Source organism: Abramis brama, assembly GCF_963993115.1.
Source record: "Abramis brama genome assembly, chromosome: 1".
Taxonomy (NCBI): Eukaryota; Metazoa; Chordata; class Actinopteri; order Cypriniformes; family Leuciscidae; genus Abramis; species Abramis brama.
In genome coordinates, this window is record NC_139963.1 from 72,289,682 (window position 1) to 72,317,445 (window position 27,764).

Sequence of the window (27,764 nt, forward strand, 5' to 3'; positions counted from 1 at the left end):
TGTTCTTCAAACGGTTGCAAAAAAAAAAATCACTAAAGTTCGTTAACAATATGACGCGTGTAAAAAGCAAAAGTTTGAAGCGAAGTGGACGTGCGAATGAGGAGAATTTACATCCACCGCGCCGCGCTAAATTCGCGCCGCAAGACCTCCAGACGCGCGTAAACGCGTCTTAACATTGAAATCACTCGCGCCAGACGCTCTATTGCTTCATATCACAGTCATGATAAAAACATCAATGTATTTACTCATAAACATTATTATATCAGTCGGCTTGACGTTGACGACAAGATCCATAATTCTTAGCAAACGTTGCGTCATTAAACTACGCCTTTGTTATTGTAAGAGGTTAGCGACCTCTAGCGGCGAACAAAATTACATACTGTACGTTTAATAGATATCAATCAATCAACAAAGTGTCCTGTGCTCACCACACACCGGCTATAGGTGGAGAGGAGAGATTTGGCTATAGGGTGATTGTGTGCCTAACTTACACAGAAGAGACTTTGTTGCTCAGCACATGAAAATAAACTACTTACCGTGATCTCAGACTGAGGTGATGTGGTTTCTCCACTGCATGGATCTTCATGTGCAGATTCAGGTGAGTTTTAAAGGAGAAACTCGTCCCGCACTGATCACACGTGTGCGACTTCTCTCTGCTGTGGATCCTCTCATGTGATTTCAGATGTGATAAATGACTGAATCTCTCATCACAGTGTGAACACTTGTAAGGTTTTTCTCCAGTGTGGATCATCTCATGTGTTTTCAGAGATGATGACACACTGAATCTCTTGTCGCAGTGTGAACACTTGTAAGGTTTTTCTCCAGTGTGGATCCTCTCATGTGTTTTCAGATGTGCTGATCGACTGAATCTCTTGTCACAGTGTGAACACTTGTACGGTTTTTCTCCAGTGTGAATTTTCTGGTGCCGTTTTAAATTGTCCGCTGTAGTAAAAGTCTTCTCACACTCAAAGCACATGTACTCTCTTACACCAGTGTGAGTTTTCTCATGTGTATGTAAATGAACCAGCTGTGAAAAACTCTTTCCACACACAGAACATGAATGCGGCTTCTCCTTCGTATGAACTGTCAGGTGTTTCTTCAGGTTTGATGACCTAAAAAATGTTTTGCCGCATTGATCACATGAGAACGGCTTCTCTCCGGTGTGGATCCTCATGTGACTCTTAAGATAACTTTTGCATGAGAATCTCTTTTCACACTGATCACACATGTGCGGCTTCTCTCCAGTGTGGATCATCATGTGTAGCTTCATGTCACGTTTAAAAGCAAAACTCTTTTCACACTGATTACACATGTGCGGTTTCTCTCCAGTGTGGATCATCTCATGTGTTTTCAGATGTCCTGAGTCACTGAATCTCTTGTCACAGTGTGAACACTTGTAAGGTTTTTCTCCAGTGTGAATTCTCTGGTGCAGTTTTAAACTGTTTGCTGTAGTAAAAGTCTTCTCACACTCAAAGCACATGTACTCTCTCACACCAGTGTGTGTTTTCTGATGTGTGTGTAAATATTGCAGCTGTGAAAAACCCTTTCCACACACAGAACATGAATGCGGCTTCTCCATCATATGAACTGTCAGGTGTGTCTTCAGGTGTGATGACCTAAGAAATGCTTTGCCGCACTGATCACATGAGAACGGCTTCTCTCCAGTGTGGATCCTCTTGTGAAGATTAAGGGATGATAATTGACTGAAACTCTTCCCACATTGATCACATGTGAACGGCTTCTCTCCGGTGTGGATCATCATGTGACGTTCAAGACTTGTTTTGGCTGTGAAACTCTTCCCACACTGATCACATGAGAACGGCTTCTCTCCAGTGTGAACTCTCATGTGACGTTTAAGATCTTGTTTGGTTGTGAAGCTCTTTCCACACTGAGTGCAGGTGAAAGATTTCTTGGCTCTTCTTTTCTTTAACAATGTCTTTTTAGTCTTTGAGCGACTCAAAGGTTTTCCTCCAGGTTGGACATGATGTTCCTCCTCCACTTCACTCAGTTCTTCACTCTCCTCACTCTCTTCCATCAGGTCTGAAATCAAAGAGAAAATTATTAATTTCATTTTCAGTACATCAAAATAATTTAAAGAGAGAAATATAAAGTGAAGGACATGAAAGTGAGCCCTGATGTAATAGTAGAAAGTAGACAACTGTTATAAAATATTATGATAATTTGATGCCTTTTTATAAATAGATTATATGTCCTTGAACCTTTTCATGAATGAGGTAAATTTATCTTCCAATTATTATTTTTAAAACATATGCACAAATCCCTTGTTTCTTTAGCAAGAACTATTAAATATATTTGGTAAATGACAATTATCTAACATGATATTAGCATTAAAATATACAATACTGCCACATTTTTACACCAACTTTGAGATTGATATTTATTTGACTAAAACCGTTAATTATTTATGGCCGTTCACACTAGACTTTTCCTTGCACTGACTTCCATTCATGCGCATGTGAAAGTTGGACACCAGTAACACAAACTCAAGTGAATTACCCTGTGAGAAATAACACAAGCGTTTATTAGCATTACCCATGTCCTACCGTACATGTTTCACTCAATCCTGTTACTTTTGACATGATTTTCCTCCTTTTAAAAAAAACAGATCATTTCTTAAAACTGTGACACACAGGAAGTGACATCATCTGGGCTCTTTCTATTAGATTATGGGAGGACAAGAAAATAATCTCAATCCATTGTCTCAGTTTTTACACAAACTGTAGTACTGACTGTATTCATCATCCCTGTTACCAAAGTTACTCTAAGAAGAATCTCTATAACTATGAATAGCATATGATATTTGACAAATACAACTTTATTAGTAACTTGGTGTTTACTGATTATGTAAAATAAAACAGTTCAAATAGTATTTAGCTTGATCTGATGTTGACAATCAATATAAAATTCTCAAACCTCCGTTTACTGACCATTTGTTTAAAAAAAAACACAGAAAAAACAGCAGGGCTCCAGACTGTGACCAATTGGTCGCCTTTTGCGACCATTTTTCCTGCCGGTGCGACCAAATATTTTTTAGGTCACGCTGGTGCGACTATGACGTTGCCAAGCAGCAAATGCAAACAAAATGAAAGTGGAATGAAAATGCCCTACTCATTTATGCTTCCCTGACCATTTATTAGTTCGGACCAATCATAGACAGCGCAGCGCCCCGAACTTGCCAGATGCGGGCCGATCTCGATCACACAACACTGTTACTAGGAGATCCAGACTCTGGAGATCGAGTGAAAAAATCCATTGAATTCGCCTCAGAATTTCTAACATCATCGCTGTGAGATCCAGTGAGAAACATTTCGATTCGACGCAGAGTTCCCTAACTCGCCCAAACCCATAGATATCAGATCAAACAGCACTGACGTGGAAACAAGAGAAACACTTATAGAAGGCTTTCAGTCCACAAATCAGCAACATTCACCATGGATTTAGGCTAATGTAGTAACTAACCATAACTACTTGGTTACTAACGTAACCTCAGTTCCCTGAGATGAGGGAACGAGTATTGCGTAAGGCTAGCTTACTCTATGGGAAAACCTCCTTTTCTCGAGAATATTGAAGCAAACTTTTTTAAACACAAGCACTGAGCACAACTGAGTGCGAGAGCGGTCATTGGCTGTGCTGCGGCAACTTCACGAACCTATGGCGAGGCGGCTTTGACACGAGAACCAATCAGGGCGCCTGGCCAACAGAACCCACCAGTATGGGCATGGTCAGAGGCTATATACCTCCGTGCCTCGCCTAGGCACCGTGCCTCGCCTAGGTGCTCCAGGTTTTAAACGACTGAAGCGATCCCCTGATCCTAGCACAGTAGCACGCCGGGTTACGCAATACTCGTTTTCTCACCTCAGGGAACTGAGGTTACGTTAGTAACCAAGTAGTTCCCTTTCGAAACGTAACCAAGTAGTTCCCTTTTGAGAGGTCTCTCGTATTGCGTAAGACTAGCTTACCTTCAAAACGCTGTGCATGCTAACTTCGCCCTACCGTAACCCAAGGCATATGAATGAACCACAAGGGAAGCATGATCCTAATATAAGCCAGTTCTAGATGGGCTTCATATACTGGATAACTAGGAACCGTAGTTCATGGTCATAAGGAGGGAGGAGGGGGTGCTTAACACTTTTACAGTGAGAGAACCTTGGCCTGTAAGGTGGGTACCTCCAAGTTATAAAACTTCACAAATGAGAACGGCGAGGCCCAGCCAGCCGCTGCACAAATGTCCTCAATGGGTATTCAACTGGACCAGGCCCACAAAGTGGAGTGAGCTCTAACGCCCAAGGGGCAAAGGCCTTTGGACTTATAAACTAGCGCGATAACATACACTATCCAGCGCGACAGTCTCTGCTTTGTGAGGGCTAAACCTTTAGTGCAGCCGCCAAAGCATACAAGGAGCTGCTCTGACTGCCTAAACGAGGCAGAACGCTCCAGATAAATCCTGAGAGCCCTTATGGGGCAGAGTAAATAAGCATCACTCTCATCATCTGGCGAGGAGAGAGCCATCAGGGAAATTACCTGTGCTCTGAATGGGGAGAAGAGCACTTTAGGAACATAACTGTGCCTAAGTTTAAGGATGACCTTGGAGTCATTTGGCCCAAATTCCAGACAGGAGGCGTTCATAGATAGCACCTGTAAATCGCCCACTCGCTTGACTGAGGCAAGCGCCAGCAGAAAAGCAGTTTTGAGTGAGAGCAACTTCAGGTCCACAGACTGAAGTGGCTCGAATGGGGGACCCTTCATGGCCTCCAGGACTTTAGAGAGGTCCCAGATAGGCACAGACAGGGGGCACGGAGGGTTTAACCTCCTAGCGCCCGTGAGAAAACGCACAATGAGGTCGTTCCTTCCCAGTGGTTTGTCGGCTACCGGCGCGTGAAACACTGTTATGGTTGCCACATAGACTTTGAGTGTGGAGGGAGTGCGACCCGCATCCAGGAGCTCTTGTAAAAATGCGAGCATACTCTGTACTTCATATGAATGTGGGTCTACGTTTTGTGGAGCGCACCACCTAGAAAACACTGCCCATTTCTGAGTATACAGGAGGGGCACTCTAGCTTCCGAAATGGTTTTATCAGCTCTGGGTACCATAACTGGGTTCTCCAGAAGGGGGCTATTAACAGCACTGCACATCTGCACTCCCTGATCCTTTCGATGACCTGTGGTAGCGTTGTGACAGGAGGGAATGCGTACAGAGGGCGTCCCTGTTCTTTGTAAAAAATATTTGGCAGTGAGTGTTGTCTTCTGAGGCGAAGAGGTCGACCTTCACCCTGCCAAAGACATCCCACAGCAGCTGAACCGTTTCTGGGTGAAGAGACATTGTGTCTGGCTCCCATATCCGCACCCTGGTTCAGAACGCCTGGCACATGCGCTGCCCTCAGCGAGCGCAGGTTGTGTTGGGACCAGAGAAAAAGATTCTCGGCCATGCTGTGCAGGTTGTGTGACTTGAGATCACCCTGGCGGTTTATGTACGACACCACTGCCTTGTTGTCCGTCCGGACCAGGACGTGGTGGTCTCTTAAGTATGGGAGAAAGGCTTTTAAGGCTAAGGCTACCGCCTTCATCTCTAGACAGTTTATGTGTAGGCATTTCTACGAGTCTGACCACAGACCAGAGACGGGCCTGCCCTCGTAAAGGGCCCCCCAGCCTGAGCTGGAGGCATCTGTCGAGATTGGTTTTCTCCTCAAGATCACACCCAATCTCATGCCAGACCGATACCAGTCGGTCGCTTTCCAGGGGATCATGGCTCTGATGCAGCTGTGACTCTGATCTGTTTCGACAGCTCCCTTTTTTAACAGTTTTGACACTTCGGTACGGAGAACATGGGCCACGCCCTCTTCAACCGTTGTCTCGACCTTGGCTCGAAAGCGTGGAGGTCTGCGAGCAAACTGGAGCGAGTAACCTCGTTTTATTATGTTCAACACCCATTTTGATATTTCGGGGATAGCCTCCCAGGCTTCGGCCCTCATAGCTAGGGGTTGGATGAAGACAGGACCCGGGTCGCTGTGAGATAGGGGCCCGGCCGTCCGGCTGTCAAGTGTTTCCCCTCCTGTGCGAGCAGGGAGTCTACGTTTATTACCTTCTTTTCCCTGATAGGGAATAAAGATGACACTGTGTTGGAAGTGTTTATGTGTAGGGGCGCACACATCATAATGGCCTTCTTTCTCTTCAGCGCTCTCCAACGTTGACGGTGCTAAATATAAAAGCTACGAGGCGAGGTGAAGTCTACAGCCCAGGCCATCGGAAGGAGCATGGCCAACCTAACGGTGCTCGAGCGGCACCTGTGGTTGAACTCAACGGATATGAAGGAGGCAGATAGGGCGGCTTTCCTGGACTCCCCCATCTCCACTTCCGGTCTCTTTGGCCAGGCCGTTAAGAGCTTCTCCAAGCGCTACAAGGAGGCGCAGAAAGCATCACAGGTGATGAGCCACTTCCTTCCGAAACGTTCCAGCTCGGCTTCGAGCTGCCAGACCAGAAAGAAGCCTCCTCAACAGCAGCCTAAGTCAGCGCCGCCGGTCACCCAGCCCCCGCCCAGCGAATGAAGTCCATCGCCGATCCCGCTCTGCTAGATGCGCTCCGTTCCCTGAGAGGCGGGGTCCCCCACCCAGGATTGCGTTGGACCCCGAGCCTCGTAAGCCGTCCTAGCCACAGGGAGAAAAAGAGAATTCGAAGCCCCGCCGAGGCCGGACCAATCTCTCAAAAATCCTTCAGACATTCCCCAGTTCCCTCTGTTCAGGCGGCTGGAAATGTAAACTCCGCAGCAAACGAGTCTGCAGTGAAGCACGCTCGCCTGCAAATATACACCGTTTTAACGGCGACAAAAATAAAGCAAGAAAGGAGCTCTTTTCTCCATGTGTCATATGTAGGTCATCTGTCCGCTATAAAGTTTGCACACCTACACACAAGCACTGTCAGATGGAGGGGGGCCGGAAGCCGCAAGGGAAAAGCTGTCATCTTTTTACTCTTCCTCCTCGTCCGAAGCCCCGAACGACATGAGGTCCGCCGCTCGCAGAGAGGGGCGCTGGTCGGCCAGTGTAAACAGGACTGGCGAGGGACACCGCTGGAGAGAGACCGAGGCACACGGGGACTGGGGACTTTTAGAGTGTGAACGCAGCGGCGAACACACAGGATTTGCAAAAAAAGGATATGGCACGCCGGATGGCACAGCGAAACAGCATGCTGAAGGTGGCGAATGAAGCCAACGTCCTCAGGAGCTTATCCCGCTGAAAGGCGTTTCAACGGCGGTGAGTGCTTCTATTCTGGAGGTCAGTGAAGTGGAGAAGTCGCTGAAGGAGTAAAAATCTGGAGCACCTAGGCGAGGCACGGCAATATATAGCCTCTGACCACGCCCATACTGGCGGGCTCTGACGCACCAAGGCGCCCTGATTGGTTCTCGCGTCAAAGCCGCCTCGTCATAGGTTCGTGCAGTTGCCGCAGCACAGCCAATGACCCCTCTCGCGCTCAGTTGTGTTTTAAAAAGTTTGCTTCAATATTCTCGAGAAAAGGAGGTTTTCCCATAGCGTAAGCTAGCCTTACGCAATACGAGAGACCTCTCGAAAGGGAACTATGAATTGTGACAGAAATAGTCAAAGGCTTACAAGTAGGGCTGTACTGTCCTAGTCGATTAGTCGATTAGTTGGTCGATACGTTCTGGTTCGACCAAAATTCTGATTGGTCGATTTTCTGCCGCGTTTATTTCATCAGTTTTGCCGCGCTGAGGCGCGCTCATCTCATCAGGTGGAAAGCACTAACTGCTAATGGGGGTGTTTTCAGAGTACCCTTGTTTCACTGTAACAGTCTGTCTTCAAAACACCCCCCTTGTTTTCACCTTTTTTGGATTAGTTCAACCCAAGAGAGAGCGTCGAGCGTAGAAGGTTTGATGCTGAATATTATTTATTTAATTGTGAGAGCGTTTAATAGTCAGTCCTCTTCTAACATGTCAACAACAAAGAAATCGACAGTGTGGCAGCATTTTGTTAAAATTGATAACAGGAAAAAGGTCGAATGCAAAGTTTGCAAGCAACAGTTTTCCACAGCTTGACGACAAACATGACATATCATCTAAAAGTGGTAAGCTCACTTGTCTGCGTTAGCTTGCCCTGTCTGTTTTGAGTAGGCTATGAACATATCAGAATTTGCATATTTCAATGTTTTAGTGTGTTAACCTAACTTTTTTATTTTTTATTTGGAGCCTAATGCGCAATTGCGCTGTGCTGTTGGTTGTGTTAGTTTTGAGCCTAGGATGCTTTATTTTTCAGTTATGCACTTTATTTCGTTTCTGCTCTTGATCTGGTTTGTTTAATAAATATTATTTTTTTATTAAAGTGGACGTGCCTTTTGTGTTTATTAAGAGTAAAAGCTTTAAGTTAATAGTCTATTCGTGTCTCAGCTGCGAAGCTGAGCTCATGTTCAGCCTCGCTCGGTGCGAGGACATGCACGGTGAAATGATAGTGTCTGACAGTTATAACTTATTATTATAACATATGACAAAAATAATTGTCTAAATTATGTTGCATATTCCTCAACAGTTCTTGTGATGATATCACTAGTTGAACATAGTACTATTTTCAGAAATCATAAGCTATGATATTGCGCAGGTGCACATGATGCAGCGCTGCAGAGCTGACAGACTCGAGTGTCAGACTCATTTCAGTGCAAAATAATTAGGTCAAAAACGATTTAATATTCTGCAAATAGCCTACTAGTTGTTTATGTTTATTTATAATTCATTTAGGCGGACAACAAGGCTACCAAGTACTGCGCACAGTGCGCATCTAATTAATTTAACGTTTTTTTTTCTAACGTCATTTTTAGTCGATTTTAGTCGATTTTTAGTCGAAAATTTCAGGACTTCAGTCGACCAAGATTTTCTTTGGTTGAGTACAGCCCTACTTACAAGTACTACACATCTTCTTCCAGCACTTCAAAACTATAATATTTTGTGTTATTTTTAACGTGATAACACATTTTTTTGTTCATCCTTCAAAGATTCCCCTAAAACTAAAAATGTTATTTAAATTAAATTATAATTATAATTAATAAATTACCACTGTAAACAGTAGGATGATTATTGGATATTTTCACTCCCTAATGTCAATTTTTTCACTCATTTTGCTTTTAATTCATATTAAAATGAATTAAACTAAAAATGTTAGTCTGGAGCCTGTGGACTTAAAATAAAACTGCACATTGTAATATACATTAATAAGTCTTTTTATTATTCTGTACCATTTCATAGTTGAACTGTTTATCTAAATGTGATGAAGTGCTTGAATGTTTCTAACATGAATGTTCTTCAGCATCATGAATGAATGAAGAATAAACACCAACCTCTTTGTTCTTCAGGATCTTCAGTGTGTTTCATTCTGCAGGGTTCTGGATCACTCATGTTCTCTCTGTCCTCTTTAATAAACTCAGTCTTTGCAGATTTCAGCTCTTCCTGATGCTCTGATGCTCGTCTTCACTTGTAGCTGATGGGAATTTACAGCATTTATTGCTGTGGGAGGAGATTCACTGATGATGTGATTACTGTGGGAGGAGCTTCTCTGATGATGTATTCCAGCGTGGGAGGAGCTGATCTGCCAAAATCAAAAATATCAATTTTTTTTTTTTTTATAATACATGACACTTCTAAGCATTTATGTCTGTCTATCTATTCATTAGACATCCATCTATTTTATTGCTAATCCAAACATTATACTGCTTCATTAAAATACAGGTATCTAGAAATAAAGAAAAGAATATAAATAATTAAAATGATTCCTAATATAAATAAACGTTAAGAAAAACAGTTAAAATCATAAACACAGAAATAAACATACAAATAGTAGCCAACAAATCCCCTCAGTCTGCTGACACCAATGAAATGAGCTTTAAGTGTCAATTTACAAGAGATCTGAAGACATCAGCATAATAAATGAGGTGAAAACAGTGTTAGGGGTTAACAGTTTAGGACCCAAGGACCAGATGTTTGAAAGAAGACCCGGAGTCAGAATTATAAAAAAATGAATAAACGTTTTACTGAAGATAGTTTGCGGTTTCATCAGCAGAAGTTCAGCTTCAAGACTCACACAGGAGTTCGTAGGCCACCCCGCTTACAGTTACAAAGATCACAGCAGTTATACCGTTTCCAAGGTCTAAGCTACGTCATTGCTTACAGGCTGAATGATTCTCATTGGCTAAGAAATAGATAAACATAGTAATTTTCCACCCATATACAGATAGACAGAAGCATATCTCCATAGATTATGCATCTGAAACTCAGACCCTGAAGTCAGGCACGTCGTGACCTTCCAGGTCGCAGATTTGGGTTGCTGGGTGCCAGCATGTCCCGAACAACAACAACTCAGTAAATCTCCAACAATGCCAGTGGTTCCTTAACCTGTAAGCAAGAAGACTAACACACACACCGACACACATCTTTTCCAAGGTCGGATTCGGCCAGGCTCTAACTATAAACAGGAGTCTCGTCTCAAAACATCAAGATAATGCGTTCTTTCTCAAGAAGAGCTACATTTTAGAGAACATTTTAACTGAGAAATGGTCCCTTAAAGGAATAGTTCACTTTAAAATGAAAATTCTGTCATCATATACTCACCCTCATGTTGTTTCAAACCTGTATGAATTTCTTTCTTCTGCTGAGCAGAAAGGAAGATATTTAGAAGAATGTCAGTAAACGGACAGTTTCTGGTCTCATTGACTTCCATAGTAGGAAAAAAAATATACTATGGAAGTAAATGGGACCCAGAAACTGTCCGTTTACTGACATTCTTCTAAATATCTTCCTTTCTGTTCAGCAGAAGAAAGAAATTCATACAGGTTTGAAACAACATGAGGGTGAGTATGACAGAATTTTCCTTTTAAAGTGGAGTATTCGTTTAAACTATTAGACTTCAATGACCCCTATGTGTTTTAACACGTTGAAGACCTTTCTCAAACACAAAACCAGTCCCTATTTAATTTCTGGAAGCCAGAATAAATAGGCAAGCACTGTTACTACATTCAAATATCAAATGCTGACATTAAAAGGCAGATTTTTTCAGCTGACATTTAAAAAGCTGACATTTTCAGCAGATCTGTTAATATTGATGAGCCTCAGACTATCAACACTCATTCAACAAGCCATTCAGGATCATCAGCAGATCATCTCACTTTATTCTGAGTGTTTGCTGTTAGAAACACATTATTTGAGTCAGGATACATGATAAAAGCCTGTAAAACTACTCTACTGAAAGAAGATACTGTAATTTCTCACATGGATATGACATGGATAACACATCAATAACACAAAAACAATCACTAATGACACTCATCTTCATCAACCACTACAGAGAAATAATTACAGCAGCATAATATGTTCACATGAATCTAAATCTGGTTTGATTTTGACACTAATCAAGTACTTATATAATTAAAATAATATGCGCTGAAATTAACAATGATCATAAAACTTTTAAAAATAAAAAGAGCATCACAAAGCAAATTAATTCCCCTCACATATCACAAACTTTAACTCTTGACATTCAGTAACAGTTCTCACTCCAAACATCGAGACAATCACACAAACGAACACAACATTATGGAAGCTTGTTTCCGCCACAGAATAAAACATTTTAAAAGATAATTGCGACTTTTTATCTCACAATTGCGAGTATACATCTCGCAATTCTGACTTTATTTCTCAGAATTGCGAGATATAAAGTCAGAATTGCGTGAAATAAAGTCGCAATTGCGTGTTATAAAGTCAGAATTGCGAGATATAAAGTCGCAAAATGCGTCTTATAAAGTCAGAATTCTGACTTTTTTTCTCGCAATTCTGACTTAATAACACACAATTGCGAGTTTATATCTCGCAATTCTGACATATTTTCTCAGAATTGTGAGATATAAAGATATTTTTTTTTACCTCAGAATAGTTTAGGATATCTCACAATTCTGACGTTATAACACGCAATTGCGACTTTATATCATGCAATTCTGACTTTATATCTCCCAATTGCGTGTTATAAAGTCAGAATTGGGAGATATAAAGTCAGAATTGTGAGATATAAAGTCAGAATTGCGTGATGTAAAGTCGCAATTGCGAGAAAAAAAGTCAGAATTCTGACTTTATAAGACGCAATTCTGACTTTATAACACGCAATTGCGACTTTATTTCACGCAATTCTGACTTTATATCTCGCAATTCTGACTTTATATCTCACAATTCTGACTTTATAAGGCGCAATTCTGACTTTATATTTCGCAATTCTGAGAAATAAAGTCAGAATTGCGAGATGTAAACTCGCAATTGTGAGATAAAAAGTCGCAATTATCTTTTAAAATGTTTTATTCTGTGGCGGAAACAAGCTTCCATACAACATCGCTCAGGTCTGAATGAACTCCACATATTCTCCTTATGCTCGCTGCTGCTGCACTAAATGTTTATTTCAGAAGGAAGACGCCAGAAAAGACGCACAAGTATCGCTGTGATCGATGAAAACAATACAGAAATGAGTCTGTCGCTTAATCAAACTGTATAAAGTGTGTGTGATGGTTGTGTAAATATGAGAAATACCGTGAACTGCTCTCCTCACCTCAGTAGGGATGGCTGACGCCAGGGCCGGAGTGGGGCCACTTTTCAGCCCGGGAGTTTCAGGCCCAAGACCGGCCCACTTTTTCCATGGTCGAATTCCAAATTAGCACTTTTTTTAAATTGGATAAATGAAGCAACAGTTTAGCTCGTACTATTGTGTAGTTTGTATTAATACCATGGGTTAACAAATAATGTAAAGGTTAAAGGGATAGTTCACCCAAAAATGAAAATTCTGTCATCATTTACTTACCTTCAAGTTGTTTCAAACCTGTATGAATTTCTTGAGCACAAAATTTTATTGAATTTATGAACACAAAAGAAGATATTTTGAAAAATGTCTGTAACCAAACAGTTGATGGACCCCATTGACTTCCATATAGGAAAAAAAAATTGATGGGGTCCATCAACTGTTTGGTTAAAGACATTTTTCAAAATATCTTCTTTTGTGTTCAGCAGAAAAAAAGAAATTCATACAGGTTTGAAACAACTTGAGGGTGAGTAAATGATGACAGAATTTTTGGGTTTTATCCCTTTAAATAATAATTCTAGACTTTATAAGAAGCAATTGCGACTTTATTTCACACAATTCTGACTTTATATTTCGCAATTCTGACTTTATAACATGTTTTGCGACTTTATATCACACAATCCTGACTCTATATCTAGCAGTTCTGACTTTATAAGCAAATTGCGACTTTATTTCATGCAGTTCTGACTTTATATCTTGCAATTCTGACTTTATAAGCAGCAATTGCGACTTTTATCACGCAATTCTGACTTTATAAGAAGCAATTGCGACTTTATATCACGCAATTCTGACTCTATATCTCGCAATTCTGACTTTATAACACGCAATTGCGACTTTATTTCAGGCAATTCTGACTTTATATCTCGCAATTCTGACTTTATAACACGCAATTGCGACTTTATTTCACCCAATTCTGACTTTATATCTCGCAATTCTGAGAAATAAAGTCAGAATTGCGAGATGTAAACTCGCAATAGTGAGATAAAAAGTCGCAATTATCTTTTAAAATGTTTTATTCTGTGGCGGAAACAAAGCTTCCATACCTACTGGACTGGCCTCTTCCTCCCATCCATCCTCCCTGACGCGTACCGTTACGGCCGGTGTAGCAGTCGATTCTGTTCCCTATCGGAATTCCTGTTCCCCCTGAACGAGCCGTGTCTGCTGATAGCGCATGCGTCAAAGCCTTAATAAACCTTAATAAATCAAAGCCTTAATAAACATTACATTGAAATCTGTAATAATTTTTTAAATTTGAAAAGAAATAATCTGGATTGAATTGACAGATGGGGGAAAATTCGCTTCTAATAAAAAAAATAAAATAAAAACAATAAAAAAAGCTTAAATTTCGGGAAAAAATACAATCCTTTTTTAACCTTTTGGCTTCCCGTACATCCAGTTGTGCTTCTTGCTCGTATTCAGTTCTGATGGTACGCATGGTAACTCGGCAACTACGCATGATTTGTAGTATGATTTGCGTAAAGGGAACAGGAATTCCGATAGGGAACAGAATCGACTGCTACACCGGCCCGGCCCATCGGTAGGCGCCGGCGGTGCCGCGGTAGCCTACCTGAGAAAATGTTTTGGAAAAGACGGGCTATGGACCCAACCAACTCTATAGGAGGGGAGGGGAGAACTCCCTCACATGGTACAACCCATGCAGAGGCTGCGCGCTGCGGTGTCAGAATGCGGAACGTGTGTAGCAGCCTAATGTAACTAATGTGACATTGAAATGTGAAAGAAAAAAAAAAAGAAAAAAAATCCTCGACCGGCCCAAAAGTGAAGCGGCCCACCGGGAATTCGCCCGATTCTCCCGATTACCCACTCCGGGCCTGGCTGACGCGAAACAGTCGTACCGAAGCTTTGCGAGATCCCGAAGCGCAGATGTTTCGAAACACTGATCCGAAGCGTGATTCAAAACACCCATGTCACGTGACTATGGCCAAACGAAGCCTCGAAGTGTTGGTGTGGTCCGCCGAATCAGCGTTTGATTGACACGGTCGGGAACAGACCACACAATCGCACATCTGTATAACAGTGAAATCAACGCATATTGACCTCGTGGGTTTTTGTGAGAGGAGTTTGATTTTGAGATAGCGGATTTTTGGTGATATAGTGACATAGTGCGATTTGATTATTTATAGGCTATTTAGGCTTACATTTAAATTTACACAACACATTGACTGATAGGCTAGAGACAGACAGAGCATACATATAGTGACACATTAATAGATACATAGATATAAATAGCCTATATGAAGAGTTCAGATGCAAAAGCCTCTAAGTGCCATCTGAAAATTTCTTCTAGAATGGTCATTTTTATCAAGCTCGTATATTTAAGTTCAGTAATTTCACTTTAATGGCAATGAAGATTACCTATTAATTGTCATTTAAGTGAAATTACTGAACTTAAATATACAAGCTTGATAAAAAATTACCATTCTAGAAGAAATTTTCAGATGGCACTTAGAGGCTTTTGCATCTGAACTCTTCATAGACAGCTAGATGAATAGATAGATAGATAGATAGATAGATAGATAGATACATATATAAATACATAGATAGATTATAGATACATATATAGATACATAGATTATATCTAGATACATATATAGATTATAGATACATATCTAGATTCATATAGATAGATATATAGATAGATTTTGTAGCGACAATGCCTGACATGCGGTCACATGCTGTTCCAATTAGTAATTCCTTGTCTCCAAACACGTCCTTCGTTGTCTTTTTAGACAACGGGTCTGTCCACGGCGTCGCTAAGTCTACTTGGACATGTCAAAATTGCAATCTGGTTAATCATTTCCCCAGAGGGACATTTGAGCCATAAAGAGGACCCTGTTTTTAAGAACCCCTTTTGTAAAACCCCCCTAGTTCAGCATGGACTTCCTGTGACCTTACAGCCTCGTGACATTCCACACACACACACACACACACTCGTGGACTTTCAACCAGAAACCCACCACGAGATGCAACTGAAGCACATTTCCATATATGGACTTCCACATAGTAAAATTTCATTTTACCATTCATTACAAATTTATAATAGAGGTGTGACTTGCTAGAGTAAAATCTTTAATTCTGAAGGTTCATGAAAGAAGTTCCTCAATAGTGTCTTGTGGTAACCCTACCTCAGACCATAAAACTTTACAACCCAAGAAAACTAACATTCCAGCGAGTCACGTCCCAAACGCACCACACACACACACACACAGATTTTCCATTGACTTACCCACATAGGACATTACCAAAATGTTGATATGTATTCCTATGTTTCTCAAGTGTCTTCACATGCCATAACGGAAATACTGACCATTTCATTGTGTGTTTAATCAAACTTTATTTGTGTGTAATTATGCATATAAATGTAACGTTATGTTTCCCCAATCTTTACCTGTCATAATTGATGTCTCTGTAATCCTCTCTATCTCACGGAGACGAATCTTGACTGCAAAGTACAATAATATGCACTTGTTCCAGGAAATATCATATTTCTAAGTATGAATCCTTTCCCTCATAAGACATATGGTAAAAGGGGGCGTGTTGTTCTTCACACAAAGAAGACGTCTTCCCGCTACAGATCAGAAGTTTTGATTCGCTCTGTCACAAAACAAGGCGTAAACAGATTGTCTGTTAAAAGGAAGAGACCCCCACTCCTCTCTCTCGTTCTTCCCGGATCTCTTCTCTCATCGATCCCGCTGACCTCCTCCTCCTTCTCCACGTGCAGCGCTGCTCCAGATGAACGGGCTTTGCCTTGGCCTCTGGGACACATGGCCCGCACCATGAAAAAGCCTGCCGTCTCTGCAACCAAGATCTGAAACCTCTCCCATCCCGGGAGACGAACCTAACTTTCGCGGTAACTTAAATTCAAGTAAGCCTTTACATCGTCTTGCGAAACGACCCAGAAGACGAAGCCAGACGCAAACCAGCCGGACACGCGCGCCTCTTTTACAGCCTCACCAGAAAGAGCACAGAATTCTGCAAGTATATTGAGTTTGATAAAAGCTGTTTTCCGGGTGTCTATCTCTTAGGTCTGTGAATTAAGTTACCCTTCTTCCTCTTCTCTTCTCTTTCTTTCTTTCTTTCATTTCATTCTGATCACTTATGTTATTGTTTGGTTATCTGTTTGTTTGTTTATTGTTTGCATTTTTACGTACGTTTATATTCGTAGCTCATATAATCTATAGTTTTGCATTTATTAAAATTCATAAATACTTTTCACTGTCTCCGTGTTTGAAAACCCACCATTCTAAAGTCAATGAAACAAAAGATCTTAAGCTACAAGCTCGAAATATAGACTACTTGAGTAGTTTTAATTAATAAACTCAGGAAGTTTGATGTCCGTGGCCAGGACATGAAACTCTCTTGAAGTTTGTGAATATCTCTTCTTGACTGTAATGATTTTACATTTATTTCGCTGGACGAATTAAATGTTGGTCAGACCAGTCACAGAACAAGATAATCTCGATAATTGATAAAATAAATGTACATGCGACTTATGAATTATGACCATGACTCATAAATATTAATATTCCCAAAATTCCCCATATTCTTGAGCTAATTCACATTTACCCAGAGTCGTATTCGTTACAGTTTGGTGTGAGAACGCTTGGCAGTTTCAAACGTTATTTGGTGGAACAAATTCAGTTTCAGTGAATGTGTATTATTGGTATTAATAATTGTAACGTTACACGCGCGTTTTGAATTGTGAGGTAAGTCGCTAAGGCGAACTCACTCAGCTGACGTTAGGCACAAAGCCAGCTCAGCTCTTCAAATTAACAGTTTCAAAAAATGTCTAAGCATTTTTAATCACTGTTAAGTGCTAAAACTGCAGCTCATAATATTACAGTGTCCCTGTAAAGACGAAGCGAAACTCTTTGCAGTGGGTGCATGTAATATGATTTAAACCGACTAAATGAAGACGAAGGATCTCTTTTAGGACGAAGACGTAAATCTGATAGTTTTTCAGTCGTAATAGGCCTTATGATATACAATACGTTAACGATAAGCTCCTGGTCAGAAATTGGCCTCGCGATCCAATTTCGTAAACCTACGCAAAAATCATAAAAGTGCTATTTTGATTAATGCTTATGGGAGATGAGCAGATGATAATTCCTGCTGACAGCTGTTTTGATGCCTGTCGTGCTCACAGCTTAAGTAAATAGATGTTTAATGCCTGTTTGCTCACAGTTTCTAATGATTAAAACAAGAAGTTTTAATACCTGTTTTTATGTAAACCGTTTTATATCTAATGTGTAATTGGAGACCAGTTTTATGAATTAAGAAAAGATGATAATCCCTGTTCTTATTCTAAAACCGTCTCAATGTGTAATGCATAATGTGTAATCCCTGTAGTCACATGTTGTAAAACTCGCTCATTTTCCGCATGCAACAGAGCGCAAAAAAAACTCGGGATTCCACAGATAAAAAATCTGCTGTCTTAACTGCTGAATCACGTCACCGACACTAGAGGGCAGCCTCTAGGGCTGCGTCCGAAATCGCGTACTATGTGAGTAGGTACTACATTTAAATTAGAACGTACTTCGCGACCGTTAAAAAAGTATGTTCTATATAGTATGAATACGGGTAGTATGAATGGAGTCCGGACGTACTACATGCGCCATGTTGGAAATATCACGTGATATACGCTGTCAACAGAGCATGTCACGTGACATACGCTATCATAACAGCGCGAAAATTTAAAGAGCCCATTCCACTGACTGCACCAACTGCGAGCGATGTTTTTAGTTCTGCTTTCTGCTTTCGTCGGCGTTTTTACGTCGTTCGAGCTCACAATCCAGAGGAGGCGTCGGTCAGCTACTCGCAGATCACGCCTTCGTCGAGAGCTTTTACGGAATTTCTCAAATAACGTAAGTATCATCATTTATTTACTCAATACATTTTACCTCAGAAAAACACACAAACCTGTGAACGATGACAGATGTTGATTTTTGGCAAGGAAAAAGTAATTTATTTGCTTGTGCTATTACCATCGATGAATAAACATGAATGAATCAATAGAGATAACGTTACATATGTAACTTATGTGTGTGTGTGTATCTCTATTGATTCATTCATTGATGGTAATGGCATAGGCAGTGTGCCTGTATACGTGTGTATGTCGTACAGCTTGTGAAATTACCATCAATGAATGAATCAATAGAGATACATTTTTATTTATTTATTTATTTATTTATTTTTTTAATTTAATTTTAATGGCAATTTTAAATTTAATTTTAATGGCAATAGCTCATTTTTATTACCATTAGTGAAATAACTGAACATAAATATACAAGCTTGATAAAAATATTATTTTAATTTTTAATATTTGAATAATTTCTCCTATAATTCTAGAAGAGAATTTCAATTGGCACTTACATATATTCAAATACATCATGTATAAGAAATGGATTGTATACACATAAATACAGACATACTATATTTATAAATAAGCCAACACAATAAACAAGTAGCCTATCTTGTTAATTAAAATTGTATTCTAAAATAAAACTATATACATGTTTACAGATTGTGAGCCCTACAACCTACTGCCACCTGAATGCTGCTGTGCCAATTCTTCGGCTGTATTTTGAAGATGGAGCTGACCTCCGCCCCAACCTTCGACTTTCACGGCAGTCCATCCAGTCCTTGATTGCTGCAGTGAAGCCTGAATGCGACCATGGGTGGGAAAAGGATGTTGAGGTGCTGGTTTTCCTCTACTGGCTGGCCCATGCAGCATCATACCGGGTAGTGTCACTGGCATTTGACATCCCGAAGTCTACTGTGCACGACATTGTGCACAGAATGAGCAAGGCAGTCATCGGCATTTTGAGGCAGCTCATCGCTTTCCCCAGTGCAGATGACCTGGAGGTGGTGGGAGCAGGTTTTGCTCAACTGGCAGGGTCTCCAGCTTTCAGTGTAGTAGCTGGGGCAATAGATGGCTGTCACATCCGCATCAAACCACCAGCAAGTGACGTGCAGTGCTACTTCAACCGGAAGCTCTTTAATTCTGTACAGCTGCAGGCCATCACTGACCACCAGGGGAAGTTCCTTGACATTTTTGTTGGGTATCCTGGGTCGGTGCACGATGCCAGGGTGCTGAAGAACAGCCCTGTGTACACTGGCCGCCTGTTTCCACCTGCAGGAAAATGCATCCTTGGAGATGGTGGGTATCCTTGCCTGAGTGCGCCCATCTGCCTCATGACGCCATACAGAGAGCCTGTACAGAATGCTGTACAGGCTCGCTACAACAGGAAGCATTCTCGAGCACGGAACATCGTCGAGAGGGCCTTCGGGATGCTGAAAACGCGCTGGCGTTCCATTTTTTTCAAGGCACTGGAAGTCAGCCCTGCTTTTGTGCCAGATGTTGTTGCATGCTGCACGGTGCTCCACAACCTCTGTCTTCTAAATGGGGACATAGTTGATCCAGAAGTTGCGGAGGATGACGATGGCCCACCTGAACCCCGCAACACAGAAGCCAGCGCAGGAGAGCACGTGCGGGACAATTTAGCTGCAGCGGTGTCTGCACCAGGCAACTGTGTGCCTGCTCTTCATGAGCACGATTACCTGTAGGACAATTAACACAGGTTAAAATCAGTTCTTGTTCTTAGATTGACAGTGTTCCAGGTTGTCTGTTAGTTATGTTAGTTATTTTGTAAATAGTTAGGTGTGTGTGTGTGGGCACAGCCCACAGGGTGCTGTGATGCGTACAGTGCAGTAGTAGTAGTTAGAGAGGTGCATGGCTATCTGCTGTGCTATCTGTGTGCATCCCTCTGTCTTACAGCTCACTGCCGCTGGACAAAGCCTCTCCATCACCAAGACTCCTGTCGGGCCTCCTCGCGGCTGCACATGGTAACTGGGGATATTGCAGACCCAGGCTAATCGACAGGGGATCTCGGAGCTACAGTGGTCCCTAGAGGTGACACCCACCAACCACTGACACACTGCCTTAGGCTGTGTGTGAATTTGTATACCAAATCTTTAAAATTATAACTACATATCACATACTTGAGCTTAATTACAAATTATTTACTTCAAATCCAAATCCAAAATTACCCAAGGTGTAAAGTCCTCATCTTGTACACATGCTTTGAAAGAATCATATATTGAATTATTTTAAAGTGATGCCCTACAAATGAGATTGTTAGTAAGAAAGTCCCTTTAGATCTTTTAGAAACCTGTGAAGGTTGCCTTACTGAAGCTGCTGAAGTTCATTTTCTTTCCTCATCATGACACTATAATAAAAATGTTTTAATACTTTTCCTTTTGGTGGTGCTTTAAGCTCTATTATACTACTTTATGCCAAAGTTGTGATTTTGTTTTAAGCTTTGTGTTCTGTATCCATTTAAAAGTTACATACACAAAAAATAAAACAAATACACTTTAACAGTGTCTAGAGTGTTAACTCTACAGTGCTGCACTTGTTTCAAAAACCATCTGGAATCTGCTACAAAACACACACAAAACACCTAAAAAATATTAATTACTCAATGCCACATATTAAGCACTTTACAACTGACAATCTAGCTATTGTAAATCCCTGGGAATTAAGTGTTTTGTAATAAAACTAGCAAAAACAGCATGACACAGTGAACTTACTAACTTACTAACAAATAAATGAAAAGAGAGTGTGTACCATTTGATTTCTTTATTATTTTTTTGCAATTATTTCTAACAGCTGAAGAAATCTTTCCTCTCTCTCTTTTGTCTCCCTTTCTCTCTCTCTCACTTCTCGGTCTCTTCGTTCTTCTCTTTCTCTGGCCTCCTGTTCTAGTCTCTTCTCATGCTCTCGTCGCTCTCTTTCTTTTCTTTCCTCCTTTTCCTCCATCTCTCTCCATCGCCTCTCCTCCCTTTCAATGGCATCTCTTTCTCTTTCAGCTTCCCTCTCCTCCATCTCTCGAATCAGCTCCTCAAAATCTTTCCTTTTCCTCCCTACTCTTTCCCGCTCTGACCTCACTGAGGGTGGAGAGGTAACAGCAACATCCGGGCCAGATGAGGCAATAAGGGTGGGTGGTGTGATGGAGGGTCTGCCCCCTATTGCCTCATCCATGGCAGAGTACCATTTCCAGGATGCTGCTGTTACCCCCCCATCCTCAGTGCTCACCCCAGTCTGTGGACATTTCAGATCCTACAAATATTTGAAAACAGAATATCAAGACAGTCAATTACATTGTAAAACATATGATTTGTTAAATGATTGCATTACAGGGCCAAACATGAGCATGATTCAATCATGACAGAATTCTCATTTTAGGGTGAACTACAATAATAATAAAAGAAATCTTACTTTATATTTTTGTTTAAGATTTTCCCATTTCTTTTTAATCTGAACAGCAGACATTTTGCCCTCTAGCCTCTGCTCTGTGATAAAAACTCTGCAATAAATGCACAGAAATCAAGCATAAAAGGAATGCAGTAAGAGCTTGAGTAGAAATGTTTATATCTAACGTTACAACTAACTTACCATTGAATCTACACTTGAATAAATTAACATATTGCATTTGTCTTGTATACTTACTCAAAACCTTTAATCGCAGCGTTTCTCTTTCCAGTGAAGAGGGCTTCATTAGCCACTCTCCACTGTATTAGAGCACGGGTGTGTTCATCAGTCCCTGCAAAATCAACACAGAATTTAACGTGATGAACCATGGTCAATCTATTAATGTTACATGGACAAGCTGAGGCAACTTACACTTGTTAACAGTAGCTTGCTATGTAACCAACAAATATTTCATAATATCAACACTGGTAAAGGAGAAATAAAAACGTTTTAGTTTACTGTAGTTTTGTAACCATCTCATTAAACTGCTAAACAACAAACGTCTTTGTTTAAAGAAAACAGTGTTAGCTATAGCTGATTTACATTAGCTCGGACTATTATTCCGTAATAATAATGATAAACTATATTTTTTCTGAATTGGCTGGAAAAGGACACCCTCAATTTACATTATTTAAACTTTTAACAAGTCAATCGTTTACTTATATGATGTTAAACAAATACAATTTAACCACAAAGAAACAAAAATTGTTTTATAAAGTACTTACACTTGAATAGAGCCGCGTCTCCGCTTTCCGCCATTTCCGCCATTTTCAAATATAACGACGACAACTCCTCCCCCGTGGCATCATGGGATAGTAAAGTGTCCATCGTATGCGCACTTCGGAATCTCGCCGGATGTAGTAGGTCATCCGGGTACTTCTCGCCTACTGTTTTTCGAATTCTATGATTTCGGACATACTACTCTGCTCGCGTACTGTTTTTCGCATACTATATAGTAGGGAAGTATTCGATTTCGGACGCAGCCTAGAGCTGTGTCTGAAACCGCTCACTCGTTCACTCATTCACTAATCCCTGCATAGTGAATGGCAGTTGAGTGCACTACATCAGCAAAGAGTGAACGAAAATGAGTGAGCGAATTCGGACGCTGACATAATTATCACGCGCCAGAGAGCTCGGACAATTTCGTCATAAACATTACCTACCCATCTTTAATATTTCCTTTTTTGGCTGTATGAATTGTATGTAACAATTGTATGTATGTATTTTTCACGTTTATTGCGTTATTTGATAAAAAAAAAAGATAATAAAAACACTTATCATATTTATTTACTTTTTACATTTATATGTGAAAATAAAAGAGATCAAAACACTACACAGCACATTTGTTTATTCAAATATAGATATAACGGTATATATATAAATAAATAACCAGGCGTCTGGTCTTATAAATGATTGTTTTCTATCTCGCGTGCGCCGTTGCCATGGTGACATTTTTGTTTATTTTTCATTCGCGCTCTATCGCCTTATCGTGTTGGATTGTGGGAAATAGTGTCTCAGCAAGTGTACATCGGATGTACACTCAAATTCAGAGAGGATTGTGGGTAAAAGTAGTGAACGAATGTAGGGAATGATGTCGTTCACTCAGAATTCGGACACCACTACAAAATGGCCGACACCCTAAATAGTGCACTATATAGTGGATAGGGAGCGATTTCAGACACAGCTTAGGTGTGTGGCAGTTCTCAAATTACGCGCCCCACCGACGTCATCCTGCGTGAGCGTCGCCTCCCACTGACGTCAGCCTGCGCGAGCACAATTACGCCCTCTGGTGGCGTTCTACGATAATACCTGCTTTCAATTTCTTTTTCTCTCTGCATTCATTTTCTCTCTCAAATACTTAACTGCATTCAAAGCTTAGCTTATGCTGATATTATTTGGAGTTAGACAATTCTCTTTGCTATTTTTGACGGTCACACTTTAAGTTAAGTTCGAAAAAAAAGAAAACTTTTCGAATTAAAAACTTAGATTTGATTCACTCAGTTCATTGATAGGTCCACCTAGGAAGAAGCACGCCACCGTGTGGCCATCTTGGGTCGACTTATCAATATCTGTTTAACCCCCAGTCTGCAATTGAAGTGTCTCATTGCTACCCTTTTCGTTTGATCATTTTTATAATCAATACTAATAACTTCAGTGTTATTGTAAGGATTATAGGAAGTCATTCTGAATTTCAGTTTAATTAATTTTAGTATTGATACATCACTGTCATCATTCTAATTTTCTTTCCTTCCTTATTTTTATTATTTTGAACCTCCCCTTGCATGCTTAGTTGAATTTTAATTCAAAATTGTGTCTAATCAGCCAGGGAAGACCACTGAGAGGACATACGGCCCTCACCCTAGTGGCACAAACCCACTGCCGGGGCCTATCCCTCTGCCTGCGTCTCAAGCCTGTGTTGTTATTCACATTTTATTTCATTGATAATTTTTTTTTTTCCTCTTCCCTCTTTTCTCCAAAGGGGGGGGGGGGGGGGGGGGGGGTAGGTTATTCTGATAAATCACCATCAGTTATCATAATTTCCCTTTTGTTGTATCACTATTTTAGTAAAGCCTTTGCCTCGGACTCCTGCATACATATTGACTCAATTTGATGACACCAGAAAGCCTTAATTTACATTAAGTCTAACATCTTAATCCCTTATTGTGTATCTATTGGCAGAACTCAGTCAGTGTTTATAGGCTTAGGCCTCTTTATTTTTATTTCTCCCCGTGTTATTGCTTGTGACATTTCATTGCAGACCAATTCACTTCCTTGTGTTGTGTTTCCCTTTGATCTTCCCTACCTTCAACTTTGTTTTTATTTTAATTTTTCTCCATTTCTGTTGTGATTTGTTTCTCTCATTTCACTTACAGACAGAACCTAAGAGAGACCCCAGGAAAGCGAATAGAGTAACGATCAAAGCCGGCGTCATTAGACGACCCCCAGGCTACCGCCTGTCAAAATCTCTATTGTGGGTTTATCCATACCCACGAAATTGGCTCCGCTAACTGTCGGCATCAGTTAGCCCCGAAATTCTCATAGACGGCATAGCCCGTATGAGTATAGCTCATTTGACCCTAAAACAAACTTGCATTTTGTCTCTTTTTGTGTGTGCTGTGCTTCTCTCACCACAGTAAGCAGAGATGTCGAGCTCACCCAGTTCCACAGAAGCCCTGGAGGACCGAGCACACACACAGAACCGTCTAGACCAGCTACTCTTCCTGACCGAGGAAGAGGACGAGACGGACACGACGCTGCAACAGGAAGTTGAAAGACTTCAAAATGCCCTAGACGATCTTCATCGGCACACAGAACAAAGGCAGCAGTCGGAAAAACTCACCCGGAAGGAACTCAACGAACGGCTCCAACGGGCTGAAGCTCTCCTTGAGAGAGCAGAGACTAAAATCCATCAGCTCACTCAGCAGAGACACGAGCTCCAAGATGAACTTGACACTGTTCATGCAGAACTAAAACATGCTTACAGATTGCAGAGTGTCTGGAACGGAGAAACACACATCACAGAGTTTCTCCCGGTCAGCCAAACATCAAAAGCTGAAGGGGGCGGAGCTGTAAAGGGTCAGAATCCTCCCCAGACGGATTGGGCCCCCAGCAACAGCTCTCCTCCCAAAAGCCTTGACAAGCTGGCCAGACACATTCCTACGTTTGCCGGAGACCAAAGTGTTTATGCGTACCTTCAAGACATTGATTTTCACCTGCAAACTGTCGCTAACGTGACAGCTTGGGACAAGTTGTATTTGTTACGAATAACCGCAAATAGAGAAGTGCGTAGCTTCCTGGATCGACAACCAGAGGCGGTCAAAGCAGATTACAAGCAACTGCGACAAGCGTTGATCCGTGAATTCTCTGATCCAGAATCAGACCAAGGGTTTATCAAGGCCTTTGACGTCAAACAGGCCCGACTTGAACACCCCCAGTCCTACTATGACCGACTCCGACAAACGTTCTTCGGAGCAATCAACTCCCCACATATGGAAGAAGATGTAGCTTTTAGAACGTTGTTTCTGCGAAATCTACATAGCACTGTGAGTAAACATCTCGGTGTGCTCGTCTGCCCACGAACCATGTCTACTCGAAAACTCAGAGACTTAGCCCACAAGGCTTACACCAAGCAAAGGGCTATAGATGAAATGACTGTCAAAACACACACACTTTACTCCGTCTCTGAGCACTGCTCAGAGCCAGACAGCAGGTGGCAGCACGACTGTAACGGTACTCATCCAGAGCGTCGGACCGAACGCTCAGAAAGATTCTGGAACCAGCATCACTCGCCGTCCAGAACTCCAAGCCCAGACCGTCGAACCTGCAACCTCTCTCCCCAGAACACTGGTGAGCCAGAGTCTTCTTACACAACAGATGAAGACAGTGCAGCCACGTCTGACACCGACACAGAAAACGAACACTGACACCTGCTGCTTCAAGGTCATCTCTGACCTGCAGCTGTGCAACCAGACCAATGTCTGCGCCACATACCTACCACCATCACGATTGCAGTGACTACACAGCACAATCAAACTTTACCAACTACACTGCACGCCTCAGAGCCGCTTACACTACCTCCGCTGTGTACAAAGAAAGGTCATGCGGGCCTCTGATGAACAGACCTTTCCTAGGCCACCAAGACGCCTCATGTGTTGAACATCGCAGCACAAAAGCCACGCATGAGACATCAAAGCATGTGGCATACCAACCTCAGCGAAGCAACAAGACTGTCCTAGCCAACCAAGGACATCCATCGCTGAAGTTTTTTTCCTCCCTTTCTCTCTCTCACCCTTTTGCCTCTAACAGGATGCTGTGGTGGTTCGCTAGAAAGCAGCCGCAATCGGACATCACCAGATCCGGCATCCGGCATCGCATGGAGAGAGAGCAGCCCGACTCCTGATCACCAAGGCAAGACTCACACCCAGGAAGTCTAACACTGTGATGGGCATCTCCACGGTCACCGACCACGCCCCGACACTCGTCTTGGCTTTCATCCTGTACCAGACTCAACAAGACGTGAGCATCCACAGCCAAGCTCACAAAGCCGTGTCTGGCAAGTTCCTACGAACCGTGAAAAAGGGGGGTCCCACGACATCGACCACCTCAACCTCACTTGAGCTGAATCATCAGCCTAGCAACCACCTGGTATCTGACCATCATGATCCACCGGCCATCCATTGTGCCTATTTGTTGTTCGATGAAGTCCATCTCCAAGTCTTCATCCAACACAAAGGGGGAATGTAGCGACAATGCCTGACATGCGGTCACATGCTGTTCCAATTAGTAATTCCTTGTCTCCAAACACGTCCTTCGTTGTCTTTTTAGACAACGGGTCTGTCCACGGCGTCGCTAAGTCTACTTGGACATGTCAAAATTGCAATCTGGTTAATCATTTCCCCAGAGGGACATTTGAGCCATAAAGAGGACCCTGTTTTTAAGAACCCCTTTTGTAAAACCCCCCTAGTTCAGCATGGACTTCCTGTGACCTTACAGCCTCGTGACATTCCACACACACACACACACACACTCGTGGACTTTCAACCAGAAACCCACCACGAGATGCAACTGAAGCACATTTCCATATATGGACTTCCACATAGTAAAATTTCATTTTACCATTCATTACAAATTTATAATAGAGGTGTGACTTGCTAGAGTAAAATCTTTAATTCTGAAGGTTCATGAAAGAAGTTCCTCAATAGTGTCTTGTGGTAACCCTACCTCAGACCATAAAACTTTACAACCCAAGAAAACTAACATTCCAGCGAGTCACGTCCCAAACGCACCACACACACACACACACAGATTTT

General features: G+C 41.7%; 1 protein-coding gene across 2 annotated transcripts in view; it reads right to left on the reverse strand.

Moving 5' to 3' along the window:
- LOC311094683 (uncharacterized protein) overlaps nucleotides 1–27,764 on the reverse strand; it is a 148,260-nt gene that overhangs the window by 42,906 nt on the left and 77,590 nt on the right. For both annotated transcript variants that reach the window (XM_084132800.1, XM_084132799.1), the window contains exon 2: nucleotides 9,352–9,491. In XM_084132800.1, the coding sequence (XP_083988926.1) occupies nucleotides 9,352–9,409 (58 nt within the window). In that variant the 5' untranslated portion in view covers nucleotides 9,410–9,491. The remainder of the gene's footprint in view (nucleotides 1–9,351; nucleotides 9,492–27,764) is intronic.